Source organism: Spermophilus citellus (assembly GCF_964194105.1).
Source record: "Spermophilus citellus genome assembly, chromosome: 3".
Taxonomy (NCBI): Eukaryota; Metazoa; Chordata; class Mammalia; order Rodentia; family Sciuridae; genus Spermophilus; species Spermophilus citellus.
In genome coordinates, this window is record NC_138184.1 from 23,865,202 (window position 1) to 23,885,590 (window position 20,389).

A 20,389-nucleotide genomic window follows, 5' to 3' on the forward strand; every position below is an offset into this window, starting at 1 on the left:
TAATTCCAGTTTAGGCAACTCTGCAACTTACCCAATGTTCTGCTCCCCACCAGGCCCTACTGTGAGCTTTCTTTCAGACACCTGCTGTGCTTGCTGCTAATTGCTTGGTGATTTCCCTATTTCCCTGGCTCAAATCTCTGAGTGCAAGAACATTAACCATCAGCAGGGACCTTGTGCTTAGAGACCCTCTTTAAGAAAGGAATAAATGGCTCCAGAGTCTGAGGCAGGAGGATGCAGAGTTCAAAGTCAGTATCAGCAAGTTAGCCAGGCACTTAGCAACTCAGGGAGAAACTGTCTCTAATAAAATATTTAAAAAATAGGCTGGGGATGTGGCTCAGTGGTTAAGCACCCCTGGGTTCAATCCCCAATATATTAAAAAAAAAAAAAGAATAAAAACGAAGGACTAAGTGCCAAACTAGGCTAGGGAATTTGCAGATGGCCTGAATAAGAGAGGCCCTGGAAGTTTAAGAGTTTATATTAAGGTGAGTTGCCCCCTGCTGGAGGCTGATAGTAGCTTTTTTCTGGTGATTGGGCAGGAAGTGACCTGCCACGGGACCAAACCTGGCTGTTAAAAATTGGAGTGGGCACGGGGGCAGGAAAGATGGTGGAATGACCATGGACATCATTACTCTAGATACATGTATAACTGCACATATGGTGTGACACTACATATGATATTTCAGAAATACTCCTTCAAAACTAGGATTTTTGTAGATTTCTTGTAGGCCTTCTTCTTTGTATATACTTTTTACTAAAGAACCTCATTTATTCTTTAATATTCTACTGTCTGAGCCTCTTCTTGGTCCAGGTGCCTCCTGAAAGGGGTAAGCATGAGTGTATATGTGTGTATGTTTGGGTACCAGACAGGAACAGAATGCTGGCACTTTCTATTACAAATAAAGACAATTCTTATTTGTCTAGCTGGAATTTTTAGCATGAATATGAGATTTTTCTTTTTGCTTATGTCCTTACGAATAAAAAACTCTTGTGATCTGTCATTAAAATAATTTTCCATAAATTCCCCCTGAAATTACATCTTTTCTGAATTCCAAATGTAGAAATCCAATTCCTTTAGACATCTAAAACTCACCATGTTCAGAATGAAATTCTTTTCATTACCCGAGTCTTTTCAGCCACCCAGTTTCTAGAGATCGGATCCTGGGGGTTATCTTTGCCTTGTCCCCGTGGCCAATACAACAGTGAGTTCTATTAATTCTATCTCTAAAACAAGCCCTGTCCACCTGCTTCTCTGCCTCTTTGCTACCATCATCCCCCATCAACTGATGTAGTGGCCTCCAAGCAGTCTCCCCGCCTCCATTCCCATCTTCCATACATTCCTTTCTTGTAGAGCAGCACAATCAATTCTTAAAATAAATCAAGGCATGCTGCTCCCTTGCTTGGAAGAACAATTGCTTTCAAATAACATTCATGCTTCTTGTTGTGATCTGAGGCCCCATCTAATCCACCTGTCCCTCTAACTTCACTCTTCTCAAGCAAACTCTTCTTCCCAACCTGTGCTCTGATCGCACTGGCCAGTTGCTTTCCCATGGGAGGGCTTTGTGTTTGCTGAACCCTCTTTCTGAAGCTTTTCACCCCACACTCTTTCCCTGGCTAACTCCCTTTCAGTTTGTATTCAGCCATTTGGTCTCCTGTTGGCTGTTTCACAATATGCACAGTGTTATAAACAATAAGGCAGTGAACATCTAAACGTATTTGATTTTTATCCCACTGTCTGATTCTCTCCACAGCATAAGTTTCCAGAAGTGGAACTGCTTGGGAGAAGGAAATTCAGAACACTGGATATAAAAATATGAAAACCCACCTCTATTCTGGAAACTAGAGAAAGATGCTCTCTGTCTGAATGGCAGTGTTTTTCTCTTTGAGAATGTGAAAAATGTTTTTAACTAGCTAGTTTTGGTATCATAATGATAAATTGCCCTGATTGAAATCATAAAATATTCATGATCCTGCTGATTTCTCTCATGATAGTCAATCTTCCTGCCGCAGTCTGGCTGGGCACAAAATCACGAGCCACTCAAGCAGGAACAAACTTTATTTTTGAAACTGCCGCCAATGCCCCGTACGCTCCCGGGAAGATTGCTGACCGACCCACACAGTGTTCTCTCAGACCCCAACAGGAAGTCCCTCTCCGGAATTCCCTCCTACCACACTTCCCCAACCAATGGGAACTCTCCAGGAGTCCCGTAGCAGGCCGAGGTGGACAGCAGGAGTCCAATATCCATATGAATGCAGATCTTAACATAATCATATCATCTCAATGGCTTGCTGGTGTCACCTTTCAACCAAAAATGCCATGCATCGTATTACTTGGCTGTGGCTCTTAGCACTTCCAACAGAAGGGGCAGAACCAGGCAAGGATTTGTGTGCACATGGTTTCCTCTGCTGCGGAGCCCAAAGCCCTACTTCCTGCCTTCTGGGAGTGCCCATGCCCATGCATGGAGGCCCGGAGGCCAGCCCTCATCCTCTGACTTAGGGGCTCTGTCTGGTGATTGGTACCCCATCCTCTCTGCTCCATCTTTCATTGTCCTGTTGAGATTGTCATCTAGACTTCCTTTGGTCCCATCTTTATATCTTTATTTGGAAGATGAATAACCTGCCTAATGTAGGGTTTTGACTGAGTTTTCAAGCTTTGGTGTCTCTCCTGGTCACCAAGGACCTGAGTTGCATCTGTGCATCCAGAGTCCCAGTGTACATTCCTATTCAATTTGGAAAGGGAGAGAAAAATATCCTCTTTTGGAGTTGCCAGTCTGGCACAGGCAGTGTTGACATCCTGAGGACTTTTTGTCAACAGGCCTAACTTATGTCCTGGCTGTACTGTCCCTCTGTGACTCGCTGTATGGCTAGCTAGTTAAAAACATTTTTCACATTCTCAAATAGAAAAACACTGCCATTCAGACAGAGGACATCTTTCTCTAGTTTCCAGAATAGAGGTGGGTTTTCATATTTTTATATCCAGTGTTCTGAACCTGCCTGATCTCAAGAATCCTTCTGAGTTCATGTGTTGAAAAATGCAAACCCCTGCCCTCCACAGAGATTCTGGCTCCGGATCTGGAATATGATGGGTCTCAGGGGTTTATGTTTCTTCACAGTGACCTGGGTAATTCTAATGATTGACAAATGTAGGAAATTATTCCACAGGTCATTTCCATGAGGACCTAGAAGTGGTCCTGGGTGTTCTATTTCAGTATTCCATTCACACTGTCTTTCTACATATGTCTTACATTTCCTAACCATGTGCCCAAGCACCTTCTATGGCAGGGCACTATGTTTCATGCGTTACACATGCCATCTCATGATAACAGTTTTTTTAATACTAAGCACAATACCTCTAGAGGTTCCTGCTGAGGAAGTAGAGGTACATAGGTTAACTGGCTTGATCAGGTCACATGGCTGGAAAGTGGTGAAGCTTGAACTTGAGTTCAGGGCTTATGGTTCCAAGTTCTGTGGCTTTTCTCAAGTGACAACTTTGGCTCCTATCCTTATACCACTGCATGGCCACAAACCCTTGCTCCTCCAAGTGTGGTTGACAGAGCCTCATCATCAGAATCACCTGGGAGCTTATTCCATGTGCAGAATCTCAGGGCCACTCTGGGTCTGCTGAGTCAGAATTGGCAGTTTAACAAAATCACCAGGTGAATTTCATTCACAATGAAGCCTAAGAAGCTCAGAGGTTGTGGGTGGGGGAGGGTATGTATGGGAGAATATGGGTGTGCCTGTGCACGGGCCTATGTGCACTTGGAAATGTCTAATAGTTCAAAAGCACCATCACTTGCACATCCTGTTTTCTTCTGGTGGAAAATTTCTCAAATAAGGACACCAACCATTTTAACTCTAAAGGGAGTTTGGGAGGATGGAGCATTTGCAATCCAAAAGAAGTCAACCAAGTGACTGCACCAAGGAAAGAGTCTCCAGGGAGTGGCTGAACAGCTGTCTCAAATGGTACAGGGAAACTGATGCTGCTTCCTTCCTCATGAGATCTCTGGATCTCTGGAATGAGAGGTCCCCTGAGGGTGTGTTGCTGGATTTCGATGCACCTTTTAAAGCAAAAAGTTTTATTTATTTACTTTTTCTTGAGGGCCTACTGCATCTAAGAATGTAGCATATTTCCTCAGTTCTTCTGACTTCGGGGACTTTTTCTCTAAAACAAACTCAAATGCAAGCAAATAAGTGTATGAAATTTAAGGACTGGTCTTAAGTGGGCCAATATCATCATCTACTGGCCATTTGTAGGTACTGCAGCTACCATTTTAAACACTCAACACCTGCAGATTTGTGGTTAAATAAGGCAAAGATGTTCCTGACACACTGTGATGAATAGAAACACCAAAGAGAATGAGGAAGTGCAAATAAAATGGTATCTTCAGGAAAGTCGGTCAACACCTGATATCTCCAAATACAATATTTGAATTGATTCTTTTTTTTTTATAAGCACTGAAAATGAACCAGGTTGGGGAGGGTGTTGAGAACGGTGCGTATTTCTGATGATTTTTCGGTAGGTAAACCACAGAGTTCCCTGATGAGTGGAGAACACCTTATTGAATGGATATTAGACAATATACTACTAAGTGATTGATAATAAAAATGCAAAATATCAAAACCCAGGGCAATTTACATTCTTAAATGGTTACAATGGGAAAGAAGTTAAAAGTTATTGAGTTAAGCACTAACTTGAGAGGTTACAAATAGAACAAAGAAAGTGGAAAAAAGAAAATTAATGGCTAAAAGGATAAAAGTTAGTGAAACAGAAAATAAGAATATATTAAGGATGGGCTGGGGCTGTCCATCTACAACTACAAAAAAAATAATATATTAGGGAGGATTAATAAAGTCAACGAAGTTTGTTTAAAGATTAAAACCTGATAGGCCTCATGTATTTCTGATCAAGGAAAGAAAAGGAAAAGGTCAAATAAGAATGAGAGGAGCCAGTACTACTAAGCTACAGAGATGAAGCCCTTCAAGGTCAAAGCTCATTCTTTGTCTAAAGGTGATAGTAGACCTGGGGCCGCTGGGTCGTGCCACACACCTAATGTGTTTATTTTATCCCAGGATTCCATGGCCATGCTTGGAAAGAGACAATTGACATCCCATGTTTGAGCTCACATTTCCACATTTTCACATCCTTTATCTCTTTGATTTCCATAAAGTTAACATGACCAATGTTTCTTTCTTAATAATAATAAAAGCTAACATTAATTAAATCCTTGTTATTGCTGTGCATCCTGCACAGTGACCCCTACAGAGACTTGATGTACAGCGAGTCCCTGAGATCATCACTATCATCTCCGTGTTATATATAGAAAGGAAATGGAGGTTTGGAAGATGAATAACCTGCCTAATGTTGGGTTTTGACTGAGTTTTCAAGCTTTGGTGTCTCTCCTGGTCACCAAGGACCTGAGCTGCATCTGTGCATCCAGAGTCCCAGTGTACATTCCTATTCAATTTGGAAAGGGAGAGAAAAATATCCTCTTTTGGAGTTGCCAGTCTGGCACAGGCAGTGTTGACATCCTGAGGACTTTTTGTCAACAGGCCTAACTTATGTCCTGGCTGTACTGTCCCTCTGTGACTCGCTGTATGGCTAGCTAGTTAAAAACATTTTTCACATTCTCAAATAGTTGGATTAAAAAAAAATGGAAGGAAGAATAAAATTTTGTGACATGTGAAAATTATTCGAAATTGCAATTTCTCTGTCCAAGATGAAGTTTATTGAAACATAGCCATCTGCAGTCGTGTTCTATAGTCCGGCAGCTTTCCTGTTTCCATGGAACAGTTGAATAGTTGCAACAGAGACCATATATATATCTGAACAGAGACCATATATATGAAGACCCTTCATAACAAGCTGAAATAGAAGGGACATAGACTAGCCAAAACAATCATGAAAAAGATCAAAGTCAGAGGGTTCATATTTCCTAATTAAGGCTGTGTGGTTTGGGCATGAGGATAGATATGAAAGGGTAAAGTTTCTAAGCTGCAAAGCCTGAATTAAAAAGTGAAAGACCAGGTATTGTTAAGTTTCTCTGCTACACCCAGAACCTGAAATTCCTGAGATAGTTAAGACAACGCCCTACTGGCCATTTAGCCTAGGGCCCTGTGCAGTTTGTCACGTAAGCATACAGGGCCCGAACCAATCAGTTTGAATGTGTACCCTGCTTAGGAGTGACCAATCACCCCCCCACACCTGTTCCCGCCAATGAATGTGCTAATCATGTATGAGAGTTGTTGTTTAATTTTCCTGCGCCTCATGATGATTTGTTCTGATATATGCAAAGCCCCCGCCCTCCCCAAAAAGTGTACTTAAGCACTGCTTAGCCTCTGCTCTGGGCTCTGGGCTGCTCTCGCATCTTTTTTTTTTTTTTTTTTTAAAGAGAGTGAGAGAGAGAGAATTTTTAATATTTATTTTTTAGTTCCCAGCGGACACAACATCTTTGTTGGTATGTGGTGCTGAGGATCGAACCTGGGCCGCACGCATGCCAGGCAAGCGAGCTACCGCTTGAGCCACATCCCCAGCCCTGCTCTCGCTTCTTGAGTGAGCCTAGAGCCTCAGGGCGCTGAATTGGATCCTCAATAAATCCCCTTCTGCAATTGCATGAGTCAGTCTCTTGGTGGTCTCTTCCTCCGACTTGACTTTTCGCTGGACCCTTACAGATATACAGAGCAATGGAGTCAAACCACCAAACCACCCAAACCAGTCATTGCCAGATTCTTCAAACAGCTCATGGGGTCTCACCTTTAAATACCTACTATTAAGAGATACAAAGAAAAAAGAGAGAAACATCAAAAAAGTTTGCATCAAATTATCATTACAGAACTCAGATTCAGAGACCTCTAGCAAGAAAAACAAGCAAAATTTTTTTTTCAAAATAAATGTTAGGTTTATATATTTTAAATATTTATAATAATAATAATAATTATTTGGTACTGGAGATTGAACTCAGGGGCACTCGACCACTGAGCCACATCCCCAGCCCTATTTTGTATTTTATTTAGAGACAGGGTCTCATTGAGTTGCTTAGCACTTTGCTTTTGCTGATGCTAGTTTTGAACTCGCGATCCTTCTGGCTCAGCCTCCTGAGCTGCTGGGATTACAGGTGTGCACCACCATGTCCAGTGTCATTTGGATCTTATAAAGAATCCCCAGGCTTCTGTGTCAATGAGTGCAAGACCATAGAGAGATACTGCAGCAGTTCAGGGAAAGCCAAGGTGATTTTTGGAGGGTGAATCAGAAGATGGAGGGTGGAGAAAGATGGATATGAGATATATTTTCCAGGTAGAAACAATTAGACTTTGTTAAACTGGATGAGCAAGGGGTAGTAAATTCAAAGAGGATGGAAGTTTAGGCTTGAGTAATTTATGTGGGTGGTGATGTCATCTACTTAGAAGAGACAGACTGGAAGAAGTTTGGGGAAAAGGATGAATATTTTCACTTAAGTCATGTTAATTTTGAGATTCCTGTTACTTATCCAAATGGATGTCAAGTAGACTGGTAGTGAAGGGACCATGAGATCAAAGAAGACTTTTTTCCCCCTTCTATTTGAAAGGTACTAGAGAATGTTTCTATCATGAAAATGATCCAGCAGAGGGGAAAAAAATTGATGAGTCAGAAGAAAGTAATTCATGGTGAAATTGGGGGATGGTAGTCAGGGCACACATGAAGGGGTTTGTTTTATGGGGGCAAGTGAATGTCATCCTGTAAACAAGGAAGATGACAAAGTACAAAGCATGGCCTTACATACAGAAGATCTGGAGGTGAAAAAATAAGGAAGTTCAAGTATCTCCATGATGGACCAGGCTCAGTGGTGCATGCCTATAATTCTAGCTACTTGGGACACTGAGACAGGTGGATTGCAAATTGAGGCCAACCCTGGCAAAAATAAAAAGGGATGGGGACAAAGCTCAGTGGCAAAGCACCCCTGGGATTAATCCTCAGTACAAAAAAACAAAACCTCAATGATGCAATGATAGAGGACACACAGCCTCCACCTTGAACAGTGGAGGATGGGGGTGAAAGGGAAGGAGAAGGAAAATCATATTTTTTCTCCAATTATGTCCAGCTCGTCTGTGCAAGTATACAGTAGTCAGATGATCAGGGTGAACAAAAAGAGTGTTCACAGGTGAATACAAAGGATGGAGACAGGATCAAGGGAAGTAAGGATACCTGCCAGGGTGAAATTGTAATGGCAAGCCAGAGAATCTATTTTGGCTCATATAAGTGCTAAAAAGAAATTAGCTATCATGGAAATTTTTAGTATCAGTGCAAAATCAGTGAAAAAACGAGGCGTAAAAATGCCTGGTGAAAATACTTCTCAATGCTTCTTAAGGGATTCCCTAAGGAGGGGCCCACCCAATGGTGCCACTTGATTCAAGCAGAATCAAATTCCTATCATACCATTTCTAGATTACTACTGGGCTCTCAACAGTCCTCCTCTATTTGTGCAGTTGAGATCTGCCAAAGGTTTTTCAAGTGAGGATATTATTAACAATCAGTTTCCAAAATGAATCCTGTTTCTGAGTCCATAACGGAAAGGTACCATGTATTATGGCCTTAAAAGGATTTGGGGGAATCTAGCCACCACTTTTCTCAGACTATACCTTCAGGTGACCTTTCTAAGTGGGTGTGCCTCTGGTAGCCAAAAGGTATGTTAACCAGTGCATTGGCCTAAGACAGAGGTTTAAATTGAGAGCACTGTACATTCAGGTTGTGTGTATAAAAACTCCAGATTGTGTTCCTCAACAAGTGACGATTAAGGAATCTTGATTATTTCCTAGCTTAATTGCCCACTCCCTGGAGGTAATAAACAGAAACTGTTATTTACATTTAAATTAAATTCCTTCTAACAACACCCTAGTAGATTATAGGTGAGGTGACTATTATATCCCCAGGGCAAGATTTTGAGATCATTATCATGTCTCTCAGGTCAAAGCAAATTATAATTGATTTTTATGGATTACAATAATAAGGATTGGCTAGGTCAATTTCTGGATAACCTTTCAGGGTGGACAAAATCAAACCTGTCACCTGGTGCTTTAATGACTACAATTTAAATCTTGGTAATTTATGTGAATGCCAGAAGTCATTGTCTTTTTTAAGTGGCCACAAGAGGGTAGTGGAGGACTACATACTTGCCCTAATCGGACCCTTCATTTTTAATTTTTTATTAGTGCACTATACATAATAGTGGGTTTCATTTTGACATCCATACATGTAATTTGTTCCACTTCAATCCCAGTATTCCTCTTTCCCTCCCCCTTCCTCCTCCATCCCTTCCTCTATTCTATTAGTCTTTCATTTTTTAAAATTGGTGCATTATAAATGTACATTAAAGTGGCATTCATTGTGCTATATTTCATACATGCACATAGCATATTTTGGTCAATTTCATTCTAGTGTTCCTCCCTTTTTCCATCCCTCCTTCCTCCCCTTCATTCCCCTTTCTTTACTCAACATTCTCCCTTCTACTTTCACGAGATCACCCCCTCCCTTTTAAAAAAAAATTCCTATTTCTCTCTAGCTTCCACATATAAGAAAAAAATATTCAACCCTTGACTTTTCTGAATCTGGCTTATTTCACTTAGCACAATGTTCTCCAGTTCCATCCATTTACCAGCAGATGATATAATTTTATTCCTCTTTAGGGCTGAGTAAAACTCCATTGTGTATATATACCACATTTTCTTTATCCATCCATCTGTTGACAGGCACTTGGGCTGGTTACATAACTTGACTGTTGTGGATTATGCTGCTATAAACAGTGGTATGCATGTATCACTATAGAATACTGATATTAGTTCTTTTGAATAAATACCAAGGAGTGGGATATCTGGGTCAGATGGTGGTTCTATTTCTAGACTTTTAAGAAATCTCCATACTGCTTTCTTAAGTGGTTATACTAATTTGTAGTCCCGTCAACATGTATGAGTGTACCTTTCCCCTGACATACTCATCATCATTTATTGTTTGTGTTCTTAATGATCATCAATTTCTTCTTTAAAAGCCTCATTTAATCATTCATGTACCCTACATTTTGTTTCAACTCTATCAAGTAGATTGCTAGTGATTCCCATTCAGTGTGTCCAATCACTCAGGAACTATTCTTCCTGATGCTAGTAGTTGAATCTGAATATCAAGCTAAAATTTCCTCTGAGTTTTTAACAGGTCAATAGCACTAACAGACTCAGGGTAGACTTTTGTGATCAGGAAGTCATGGGTATTTTTCGTACTTCAAGGAATTATACCTCTCTCCAAGTCCTTCTTTGGCAATGTCTTTTCCTGAATTTGTCATGGTGGATGTGGAATCGAGTGCTGATTCTGTCTCCACTCCCTAGACTGCATATTGTGCATGTAGTTCCTTGTTCAGTGGGCTCAGGAAGGTGAGTCTGGGATCTTGGCAAGCATGGGTATAGGACAACTTGGGGATTAGGGCTAGCCCCTGTCTAGGCCATACTCCTGGAAGCCCTTCCAAACTCTGGAGTTAAACAGAGAGTAGCAGCTGAAGCCCTGCAGGGAGCCTGAGATCACTTAGGTTCCCTGTAGAGGATTTTGCCTTTGAACTTTAGATTTGGCTTTGAACTTTAGACATCTTTTATACCTTAAATCAATGGTGCCTAGCTCTATATAATTGATTTTTGCATGAAATCTGTAGATTGTTCACCAAGATTCAGCATCACGCTATTAGTCTCTAGGGAGCAGAGCTATATAGACCAATATTGTTTCCCATAGTAGGTTCCCATCAGGCTGACAACCTAACAGATGAACCACTGACCTACAATGGCATTTTCACAAACCAATGCTAGGTTTCAATTGCCATTTTTAATTCTTTGTTTAGGTCAGAATCTGCACAGGCTGCCTGTAATCTTCCATAATGCTTGGATCCAGGAGATTCAAGGACATTTGGTACCAATTCCTCTCTGCAATGTTTTTCTAGGAGGGAGGAAATCCAGCCATTCCTCTGATTTGTTGTTTTCTCCCATGCTTCCATTATTCTGATAAAAAGGAAGTTAAGTGACTGACTGAAAGAAGTTATCACTGCTGAGGCCTTCTTAATATTAGTTTTGCTTCTGTTAATTCTAGCTGATTCGCTTGGCCTCTTGATCCCAGACAAGCACAATGACACTGGGCTACCTTCTGCTTTCAAGTGATTCCAGTCTACTGCCAAATGAGGCTTTCTTGGTTTTAGTTAGAGCGCAGGTTCCCACCTCTCTCCTTTCCCTCCCACATGGACCTCTGGTGTGGTAATAGGAATCCTCAAAGGCCCAATGAACAGGCGTCCGGGGGCGAGCTAATGAGGTTGACTTTTCCTTCAGCTAGAACCCAGCTGGTGGCACACAGAAGCCTGTATTACCATTCTATTTCTCAAGTTATTTTGGTTAACAGCCATCATGACTGCGACTAGAACTGTTCCTTCATGTGATCAGTACCGCCCCCCTTTTTTACGATGGTTGAGAGAACAGCTCCTGCTACTAGAATCCCTAACCAGGCAGAGTGAGCTTTTTCGCTGGGGTTACTTCTTTCTCAGGAAGGCCAAGACTAAAGCAAGGAACTTGCTTTTTTTACTCTGAGCTGTGCCTCACAAATCATTTAATCAAGTGAAAATAAACTGAACAATAAACAAATAAATATTCAAAACAAAAAACTTTCCATTGGAAACATGTTAAGTTCTCAACTTTCTAATGGTTCTGCCCAGATCTCTGCCAAGTCTAAAAGCCCAGGGACAAATTTACCTATCCTCTACTTAATTTTTTCCATCTTGCACCCTGAAGCAGAAACCACTAAAGAAATTGCAGATCAAAATCTTCCACACAGGAAAGATAAGGAATACCTGGTTTGGCTACAATTATTTTTCTTGTACCTGTAAGACATAATCTACCTTCCTTCCTCAGTTACACAATACTGCTTTGCCTCTTCTGATGTCAAGCAAGATAAGGGCAGTTAGTCTTGCTCCCTGGCTCTCAAAAGCTCTTGGTCAGTTTTTTCAACTGAGGATGATGATTCCAAGTTCATCCTTTAACTAGTTTCAGTAACACTGCAGATATGATGCATTCTTATTCCCAGTGCTTGCTCAAAGACAAGGGAGAAGGGTCCTCAATCTGTTCCTTGAAGACAAGGTAGATCTGGACAAGTGTTTGGGGATCCTGGAGGATGTGCATTCTCCAGAAAATCCAGTGAGGGAAGTTTTGCTCTAGGCTTTTGATCCCATCCACTGGGAGCAACCTGACATACAAAGTGACTAAGAAGAGCTCTTCTGCGAGTTTCAGGATGACAGTTCTTCCCTCACCCAATCTATGAAGTCTCTTTCATTTCTTTTTAACAGAAGAAAATTCTTAGTTGGGTACAGTGACACATGCCTATAATCCTAAATACTGAGGAGACTGAGGCAAGTTCAAGGCCAGCCTGGGCACCTTGGTGAGATGCTGTCTTAAAAAAAAAAAAAAAAAAAAAAAAAAAGATAATTCTTCTCTAGGCACTAGCTCACCTCTTAGCAAATATACTTATTTGGGACAAATTTAAAGTGAATGTTAAATGTTTCTGCTTTACCATTTCCATAAGGCCAGAGGAACCTTTTTTTTTTTTCTCTCTATTGTGCTGAGATTGAACCCAGGGCTCCGTGCATGCAAGGCATTCTACCAACTGAGCTATATCCCCAGCCCTAGAGGAACCTTTTACTCAAGGTTGTGCCTCAACTAAAGTTCTATTTCCTCTATTATGCCTCACCAAAGTGCTATTCCCATAGCATCCCTGAACTAGAGGTAGAATCATTATTCAATATTAGATGTAGAAAAGTGGAGGCTTCTCAATAGGCTGGAAAACTTTCTCAAATTTCTCATCTTGGTCAAATTATATTAATGTTTTTCTAGAAGTGAAGCTTACCAATTATAGCACCATATTCTGATGTACTGACCTCTTACTAGTGTCAGCCTTTCTTGCAGCTAGGATAGGGTGAGAAAAAAAACAAATCTTAGTGACTTTAAAAGGCAAACTTTGTGGGGATTGTTTCCTCACAAGTAGTATCATGCAGCCGGGTGCAATGGCACACACCTTTAATTCCAGTGGTTAGGAAGGCTGAGACAAGAAGACTGCAACTTCAAAGCCAGCCTGAGCAACTTAGTGAGACCCTGTCTCATAATAAAATAAAAAGGGCTGGGGATGTGGCTCAGTGCTTAAGTGCTCCTGGGTTTAATTCCTTGTACAAAAAAAAAAAAAAAAGGCAGTATCATCCAAATAGGGCAACATATATCCCTTTTTCATACTATCAAAATTCCAATGTATTAAAAGGTCACATTTATGGATGCATTTCTTTGCCTTAGCTAAATGGCTTTAATGGCACAGGTTGTACAAATGAGCACATAACTACTGCTCAACAGAAAGCAGAAGACTGGAACCTGTGATGATGGGCTGCAGAAATCTCATAATTATAAGTACTGTAAATTTTCTTATAGCACCGGTGCAGTGTCATTTGTGGCTCTTGCTTCTTTAGCCAAATATGGCTTTTCTACCTGAAAGCCTGAGCTTGCACCCTAACTCTGCCATGTTCTCGCATTCTGAGCAAGTTAACCTGAAACCCAATGTCTTTTACCTAGAAGATAAGTGATAACACCTCTTAAACTTTCAGGGCAGTGCCTGTGACTAGATGTATTGGTCATGAGCCTATAATAATATCTGGCATTTTGGGAAAAGATTAATGTTGGCAGCCCATTTAACAGAATTGTTAAAAAATACATAAAAGAAGTCTTTATCTTTTGATACTTTAAACTTGGTACTCTTTACACTACACATTGATAAATTCCATGACAACTTTTAGTTGGCTTGCAAGGAGTGGTGCTGAGTTTATATTCCTGCTGATATTCTTATTTTTTAATCAGTAAATGAAAAGCACAAGTTACATATACCAAAAGTTCTCTATTTCTGGGTGTAATAGCAGCTGCAGCTAATCAGAGGTCTTTGCAGAATGAGAAGTCCAATTTCCAAAGACAAAACATATGTCTATCTTACTTGCTTAGACTTGGGAGCATAACTGCTTATAAAAGGATTCATAGATTTTTTTTTTTATTGTTAAGCTGCAACATACATGGTTTATTACAACAACAAAAAAACATTTAATCAAGTGAAAATAAACTGAACAATAAACAAATAAACACTCAAAACAAAATATTTTCCATTGGAAACATGTTAAGATGAATACGGGGCTTTGTTACCATCTTACTGCAATTTTTTTATGTGTTACTAGCCTACATACCCCATGTTTTCTGTAATCATGCAGATGTGAATGGAAGTTTGAATGATTAAATACATGAAAAGTCCATTTACTGCAGAGAATCATTTCACAAGGCAGCCACACTGGTTTTAGAGAACAAAATCATTCAAGAAATTCTCCAAGTATTTAGGTTCATTTTAGAATCCGTGAACCTTAAGCTGCTCCTCCTTGACAATGCCAACCTGTAAAATAAAATTTAATTTAGTAGAATCACTCTGAGGTACACCTAAGTTAATCTTTAAGAAAACACCAAACAGTCATCAAAAAGAACCAGCTAACAGTTCATTGCAACACTTATCTATGGCACGCACTGTTAAGAGCCAACAATTCAACACATATTTGTATACCCTCATGCATGCCAAAAAACACCACTTAAACTGGATAAAAGTCTTATTGCTATCAAAATAAATACTAAGTCTATATTTCACTTGATTACCTAAATTTACTTTGTGATTTTTACCAAAGGAAATAATTCATGTTGCTTTTAAATAAAATTTTAGAAGCAATCTCAGGTTACACATGAAGCACCCAATCACTCACCTCCAAGAGAAACTGGCAAATGTTTTTTCTTTGGTCACCTTGAAGTTGAATAACCTCCCCGTATTCAGGATGTTCAATCACAGTACCATTACAAGCAAATTTCTAGAAAACACAAATGTACAACAGCATTTCGTTAAATACAGTGAGGTTTTACTTCCCCATTTAAAAGAAAACAAAACAAAAACACAAACTTAACTATTTTAGTAGGCTTGACTGTATTTAGGAAACAGACTGTCTCCTATAATCCCCCAAAAAGCCTCAAGGATTAATTTGTAAATGAATCAGTAGGTCACATGAAGGAAATGAGACATTAATATCTAAATTCTTTTAAATTTTATTTTGTTCGAAAGACATGTATATCTTATTTTAAGATAGGGAGACAATCTGGGAGAATAGCCAAATTTCTGGATGTTAATTACAAAAAAGAAGAAGGAAAAAAAAACCCCAAAACATCAGCTTTTTTGGGTCTCATCATTTTCATCCACACTGACATATTTATTCAAAAGAAGGTGGGAACCACAATCCAATTCAGAGGTATGCACCAATGATTCTATTTTAATCCCCTCTTCCTTACCTTTTTGAAAGCTTTCACAAGTTTCTTTTTGTCATAATCATCTGCAATGCCCTGAACTGTAGTCAGTGTCTTCCTGCCGTTCCGTTGCTGGATTCTTATATGAATGTAATCCTCAGTCCCTGCCGGGAGTAAGTCGTCACCCTTAGTTGCATCAGCAAAGGGGTCTGCAAAGAGAAAAATCCGAAGCTGAAAAATACGTGTTAAGAAGCACTCTCTACAAATAGGGTACAATACCCATCTAGACAGTTAGCAAGGAAGGTTCTAGAGCTTTTGCTTTTATTTTGCCGGTGGGGATGGGATTGTCAGTGAGCCATTAATAAGACTTCCTAGGCACACTCAGGAAAATGAACAAAATTTGAGCAGGTATGTCCGCTGATAACTGGAATTAAAAACCGGTGTTACAGACAGACAACACAATCTTTGAGCGACAGGGGATGGATACCTCCTTAATTTCTCTAGCCCCTATAAAAATGTGCGTCATCTCGATTACATTCTGATGACAACAGAAACATTCAAATGCACCCACCCCATCATTCAACCATAACTGTGCCCTTGCAAAACTGAAAAAAATAAAAAATAAAAACCCCACCACATTTAATAAAATAGACGTGTCTATCCAGAAGCGTCCTTCTATAAATCGTTACGCGGGCCGGGGGACCCGGGCCACTTCCCCGACCCATCCGAGGCCTGCGCCTGCATCCTCTGCTCCTTTCCCCTCAAGGCTGCGCGGACCTGGCCCGGCCCGGCCCAGCTCGGCTCTCGCCAGCGAGTCCGGGGGCCCTTGGTGCGGGCGGAACCGGGCCGGGCCAAGCCTGGCGGAGCGGGGTCCGCAGCCCTTCGGCCGGCGCCGTCCCCGGGTAGGGGTCGCCGGGGCCCCGTCGCCATCTTCCGGACGCCCAGACAAAGCCCCGGCGGGGCCTCGGGGCCGGGTCGGCGGTGGACCTTACCGAAAGATTGGAGGTTCTGGATAGTGGACATGCGATACTAGTGTGAGGCCGGTGAGGGGATAAAATTGCTGCGGGGCCCGCCCGGATCGCCGTGTCAGGAGGCTGCAGTGGCGAGAAGACGGAGAGAATTGAGGCAGCGCGGCGCCGGGCTGGCTGGGGCTGGGGCTGGGGCGGCGGCGGCGGCGGCCGGGAGGAGCAGGAAGCGGCGGCGGCGGACGCGAGGACGCGAGCAGGGAGGCGGCGCTGCGGTTCTCGCACAAAATGGCCGACGCGGGCTATTTAGCGGCGCGCGCCGCCACGTGATGCGGCCCGAGCGGGCGCAGCCCGAGCCGCGGGCTGGCGCTGCGTTGCTGTCAGTCATCCCGCAGGCCCGGGAGCGGGGCTGGATGCCCCGCGGTGCAGGAGCGCTGCAAGCCCCGGAGCCCCGGCCTGGACTCGCGGCCCTGGGCTCGCAGCCCCCGCTGCAGCGCGCGCCACGTTGTCCCTTGGGCTTCCGCCGCAGGGGAGATGGGAGCCTCCTTCCCAGGGCCCCGCCAACCTCCCATTCAAACTCCATCGTGCATCCCCGGAGGTCTGCGTAAAACAGACTGACAGACCCCAGAGTTTCTGTTTCCAAAAGTCTAGGGTGTGACCTGAGAATTTGGCATCCTAAGGAGCTGCCTGGGGATGCGGATGCTGCCGGGTCTGGGACCATGGCTTGAGGACCGGTGGCCAGCTTTATCAGGGCCCTGGCATCTAGTGTGGGCTGGCAGTGTGTGAAACGAACGTACCAGAAAATCAGTCTCTCTGCTTATCTGATGTTCCTCGTAAGATCCAACACAGCACCTGAACGGATAGGTACCAAATATGGGTTGAAGGCAGGCTCAGCAAATAGGTGAATCAATAAAGTGGAATCAGAACTGCAAGGGGCTTCCCATCAAGTCACACACACCCTAACAGACTGTGGGAGGGGGCTCACTAGGCAGGTACCCAGTTGTCAAACTTGGTTGACTCTCTAGATCAAAGAGGTGGGCTAAATTTTAGTGATTCTTAACCTGTTTTGTTTTGTATGCCATGGCAGTCTTATGAATACTGTGGACCCCTTCTTAAAATGCTTTGAGTGCTTGAAGTAAAATACATAGGATTACAAAGGAAATAATCAATTATATAAAAATTTTAAAAAACAATATATTGATAACATAGTGTGTGCCTCTGTATTAATGCATTAATTAGCAAGATATAGTAGCAGGTACAATAGCTATTATAATTTTTAAGAGGTGATGAAAGATATTTTGAGGTGTCTGTAACATCAGAAATGCAATATAAAAGTGTCTGTGACTTCCATTGATACAAAGTGAAAGGTCCTCCTAACACTACTGTGATGTTCCATTATGAATGGAAGGAATCATTAAATTTTCCTTAGAGGTTAGGAAAAAATGAGGTGTAATCTTTTTTTCCCCATCTTATTTTAGAGATACCATCTTGCAGTTTTATCTGTGGACCAAGGATTCTGCAGACCACAGGTTAAGAATACCAGGATTTGTCTTTTGTGATTAACAGTGATGATAGTTACCATTTATCCAGTTCTTACTATTTGCCTATTCCAACACTTATATATAATATTATTCCTCTTTATAGCTATTCCCTGAGATAGATTACTCTATGGAGTAATAAAAGATAGAGGCTTTTATAGATTAAATAATTTGCCTAAAAATCATATTCTTAACTCTCAGAAATCTATTTTTGGGGCTCCTAACCCTGATTAAAAAGAAAAAAACTTCCGTTATCCAAACTCAAATATAAAATTCTAGAGCTGGTTCCAAAGCAGGGAGAATCAATATACTTCATAGGTGTGCCTTATAGCAATTTTTAGTACTTTAATTATATACTTCAACTTAACACCATAATACTCTTCAGTGATTTTTTTTAACACTAAAGGAACAGAATAAACAATAAAAATGCATCTGTGTTTCCTGTCTTACCAGATAGATATTCATAATCATACTGTATTACATTGTTTCTCAGAAGGAACCAAGTACAATCTACTGAAGAAAAAGTGACAAGGAGTTAAATATATGTATATGTGTGTATATATATATATATATATATATATATATATATATATATCCAGAAACATTTAGAGTTTTCTAGTAATTCCCTGTTAAGAGAATTCATCCTTCTTGAGTACTAATGTTTGCATCAGAAACTTCCAGGAGCTCAGAAATCTTTAATCAACCCAAACGAAAACAGAAAGAACCGGGTGTGGTGGTGCATGCCTATAATCCCAGCGGCTTGGGAGGCTGAGGCAAAAGGATGGCATGTTCAAAGCCAGCCTCAGCAAAGTACAGTGCTAAACAACTCAGTGAGACCCTGTTTCTAAATAAAAATACAAAATAAGGCTGGGGATGTGGCTCAGTGGTCTGGTGTCCCTGAGTTCAATCCCTACCCCCCCCCCGCCCCCCACATAAAAAAAGGGGGAAGAACTAAGAGCTGTAGTTATTAAAAGCTCTTCTGACTCTGATCATTCATAATCTTTGTGTTCAGATCTGCACTGTCCAATCCAGGAACCATAACCACCTGTGGCCATTGAGCACGTGAAGTGTAGCTGGTACAAAGAGAGATGTGCTATCGGTATAAAATACACAATGGACTTCCAAAGACTTAAATTGTCTTAACTTTACCTGTTTTCTTACTTTTTAAAATGTGCTGCTAGAAAATTTAAAATTACATGTAGCTTGAATTCTATTTCTATCAGAGAGTATTGGTTTAGATCGAAAGAATTTGACTCGTTTATAAAGTTATCATAAAAAAATTAACAAACAAAGCATTTAAAATCTAGAATACTTAATTCTAAGAGGTACCTGCCTAGTTTTAAGGGGATTATTTCTAGTGATATTTCCCAAAACAATTTAAATCATTCATAGAAAACAGTAATACTGACTAAGGGAATCAAGGAAGATAAAATAAAAGTGGAATAGTTGAAAAAGAAAAGCCTTCAGTGTTAGAAGTAGATCCCAAATCTGGCTCTTAACATCTTAGCAGTTAAGACAGAGAAGATCAGCTAGAGAATCCCCATTCTACAAGATGAAACATACCAGTTGTGCAGGAGGAGTAGCTTTGCCTGACTCTGAGCCATGGGAGCTGTTTCTCTTGGGCCCTCATAAAGGGGACACTATGATGTAGTAGACAGCATCCCTTGCCTACAATGAAGACAATGGTGGGTTTTATTCAGCTGTTTCTTATGTTTGCTCGCCATGAAGCTGTGTGATTTGGTTAGAAGCTTGGTCCCCAACCATCCATAGACTGCCTACTGGGGTGGAGATGTGATGATGATACCACTCAGATTTCCTGCTTCAGGGAGCCTACTTGAGCCCAGCTGCTGCACTCTGAATTCAACCTTGCATCCCCCTGAGACCATTTTTCCTATTGGCTGTTTCCAGCCAGTGACTGAAAACAAAGATACTAATGCAGACCTGATCTTGAGAGATGTGGAACTCCTCTCTGATGGGTGACTCCAGCTCAAGGACTCTTCATGAATCCGGTTGCACTTTCTTGGATTTGGGCTGAAGTCTAAGATTCTTCTTATCCAACCCTTTTCTCTCTCCTTCACAGAGTCACTGTGACTCTGGCTTCTTCCTCCTTTGTTCCCTGTGTTTCCCTTGCACATCGAACCTCATTTTTTGTTGTTGTTGTTGTTGTTGTTCTTATCAGTTCTAACTCCATTTTGATGACAGTTTCTCAAAGCACCCACATAGATGCACCTAACTCCAGATGGCTTGGTGAGAAAACAATAGGTAGAAAGAAAATTCAGTTTAAAAACCTCTGCTTCTCCTCTCCCCCTGCCTAAAATCTCTTTGTGAACTATATTGGATTTCATGAGGCTAAGAGAAATTTCTCATATCCTGCCCGAAGGCTTAAGGCCTTCTATATAAAGCAGGGCAGGCAGCCTTTTCTTCTCCTGGCTCTGTGCCCAATAACAAGCCCTTTATACTTTTCATATCTAGTAGTAACAAAATGTGAATATGCAAAAAGGTTAAAAAAAAAGTTCACAGAGTATTTAGAGCAGATACCTAAATCTT

General features: G+C 41.3%; 1 protein-coding gene across 1 annotated transcript; it reads right to left on the reverse strand.

Moving 5' to 3' along the window:
* Nucleotides 1-13,912: 13,912 nt before the first annotated feature.
* Nucleotides 13,913-16,362, reverse strand: EIF1B (eukaryotic translation initiation factor 1B; the record flags this gene model as incomplete). The annotated part of the gene is made up of 4 exons (XM_081286428.1): nt 13,913-14,452; nt 14,811-14,912; nt 15,385-15,548; nt 16,332-16,362. 4 exons carry the CDS (start codon nt 16,360-16,362, stop codon nt 14,408-14,410), a joined length of 342 nt encoding a protein of 113 aa, XP_081142554.1. The 3' UTR covers nt 13,913-14,407.
* Between the last annotated feature and the right edge of the window lie 4,027 nt (nt 16,363-20,389).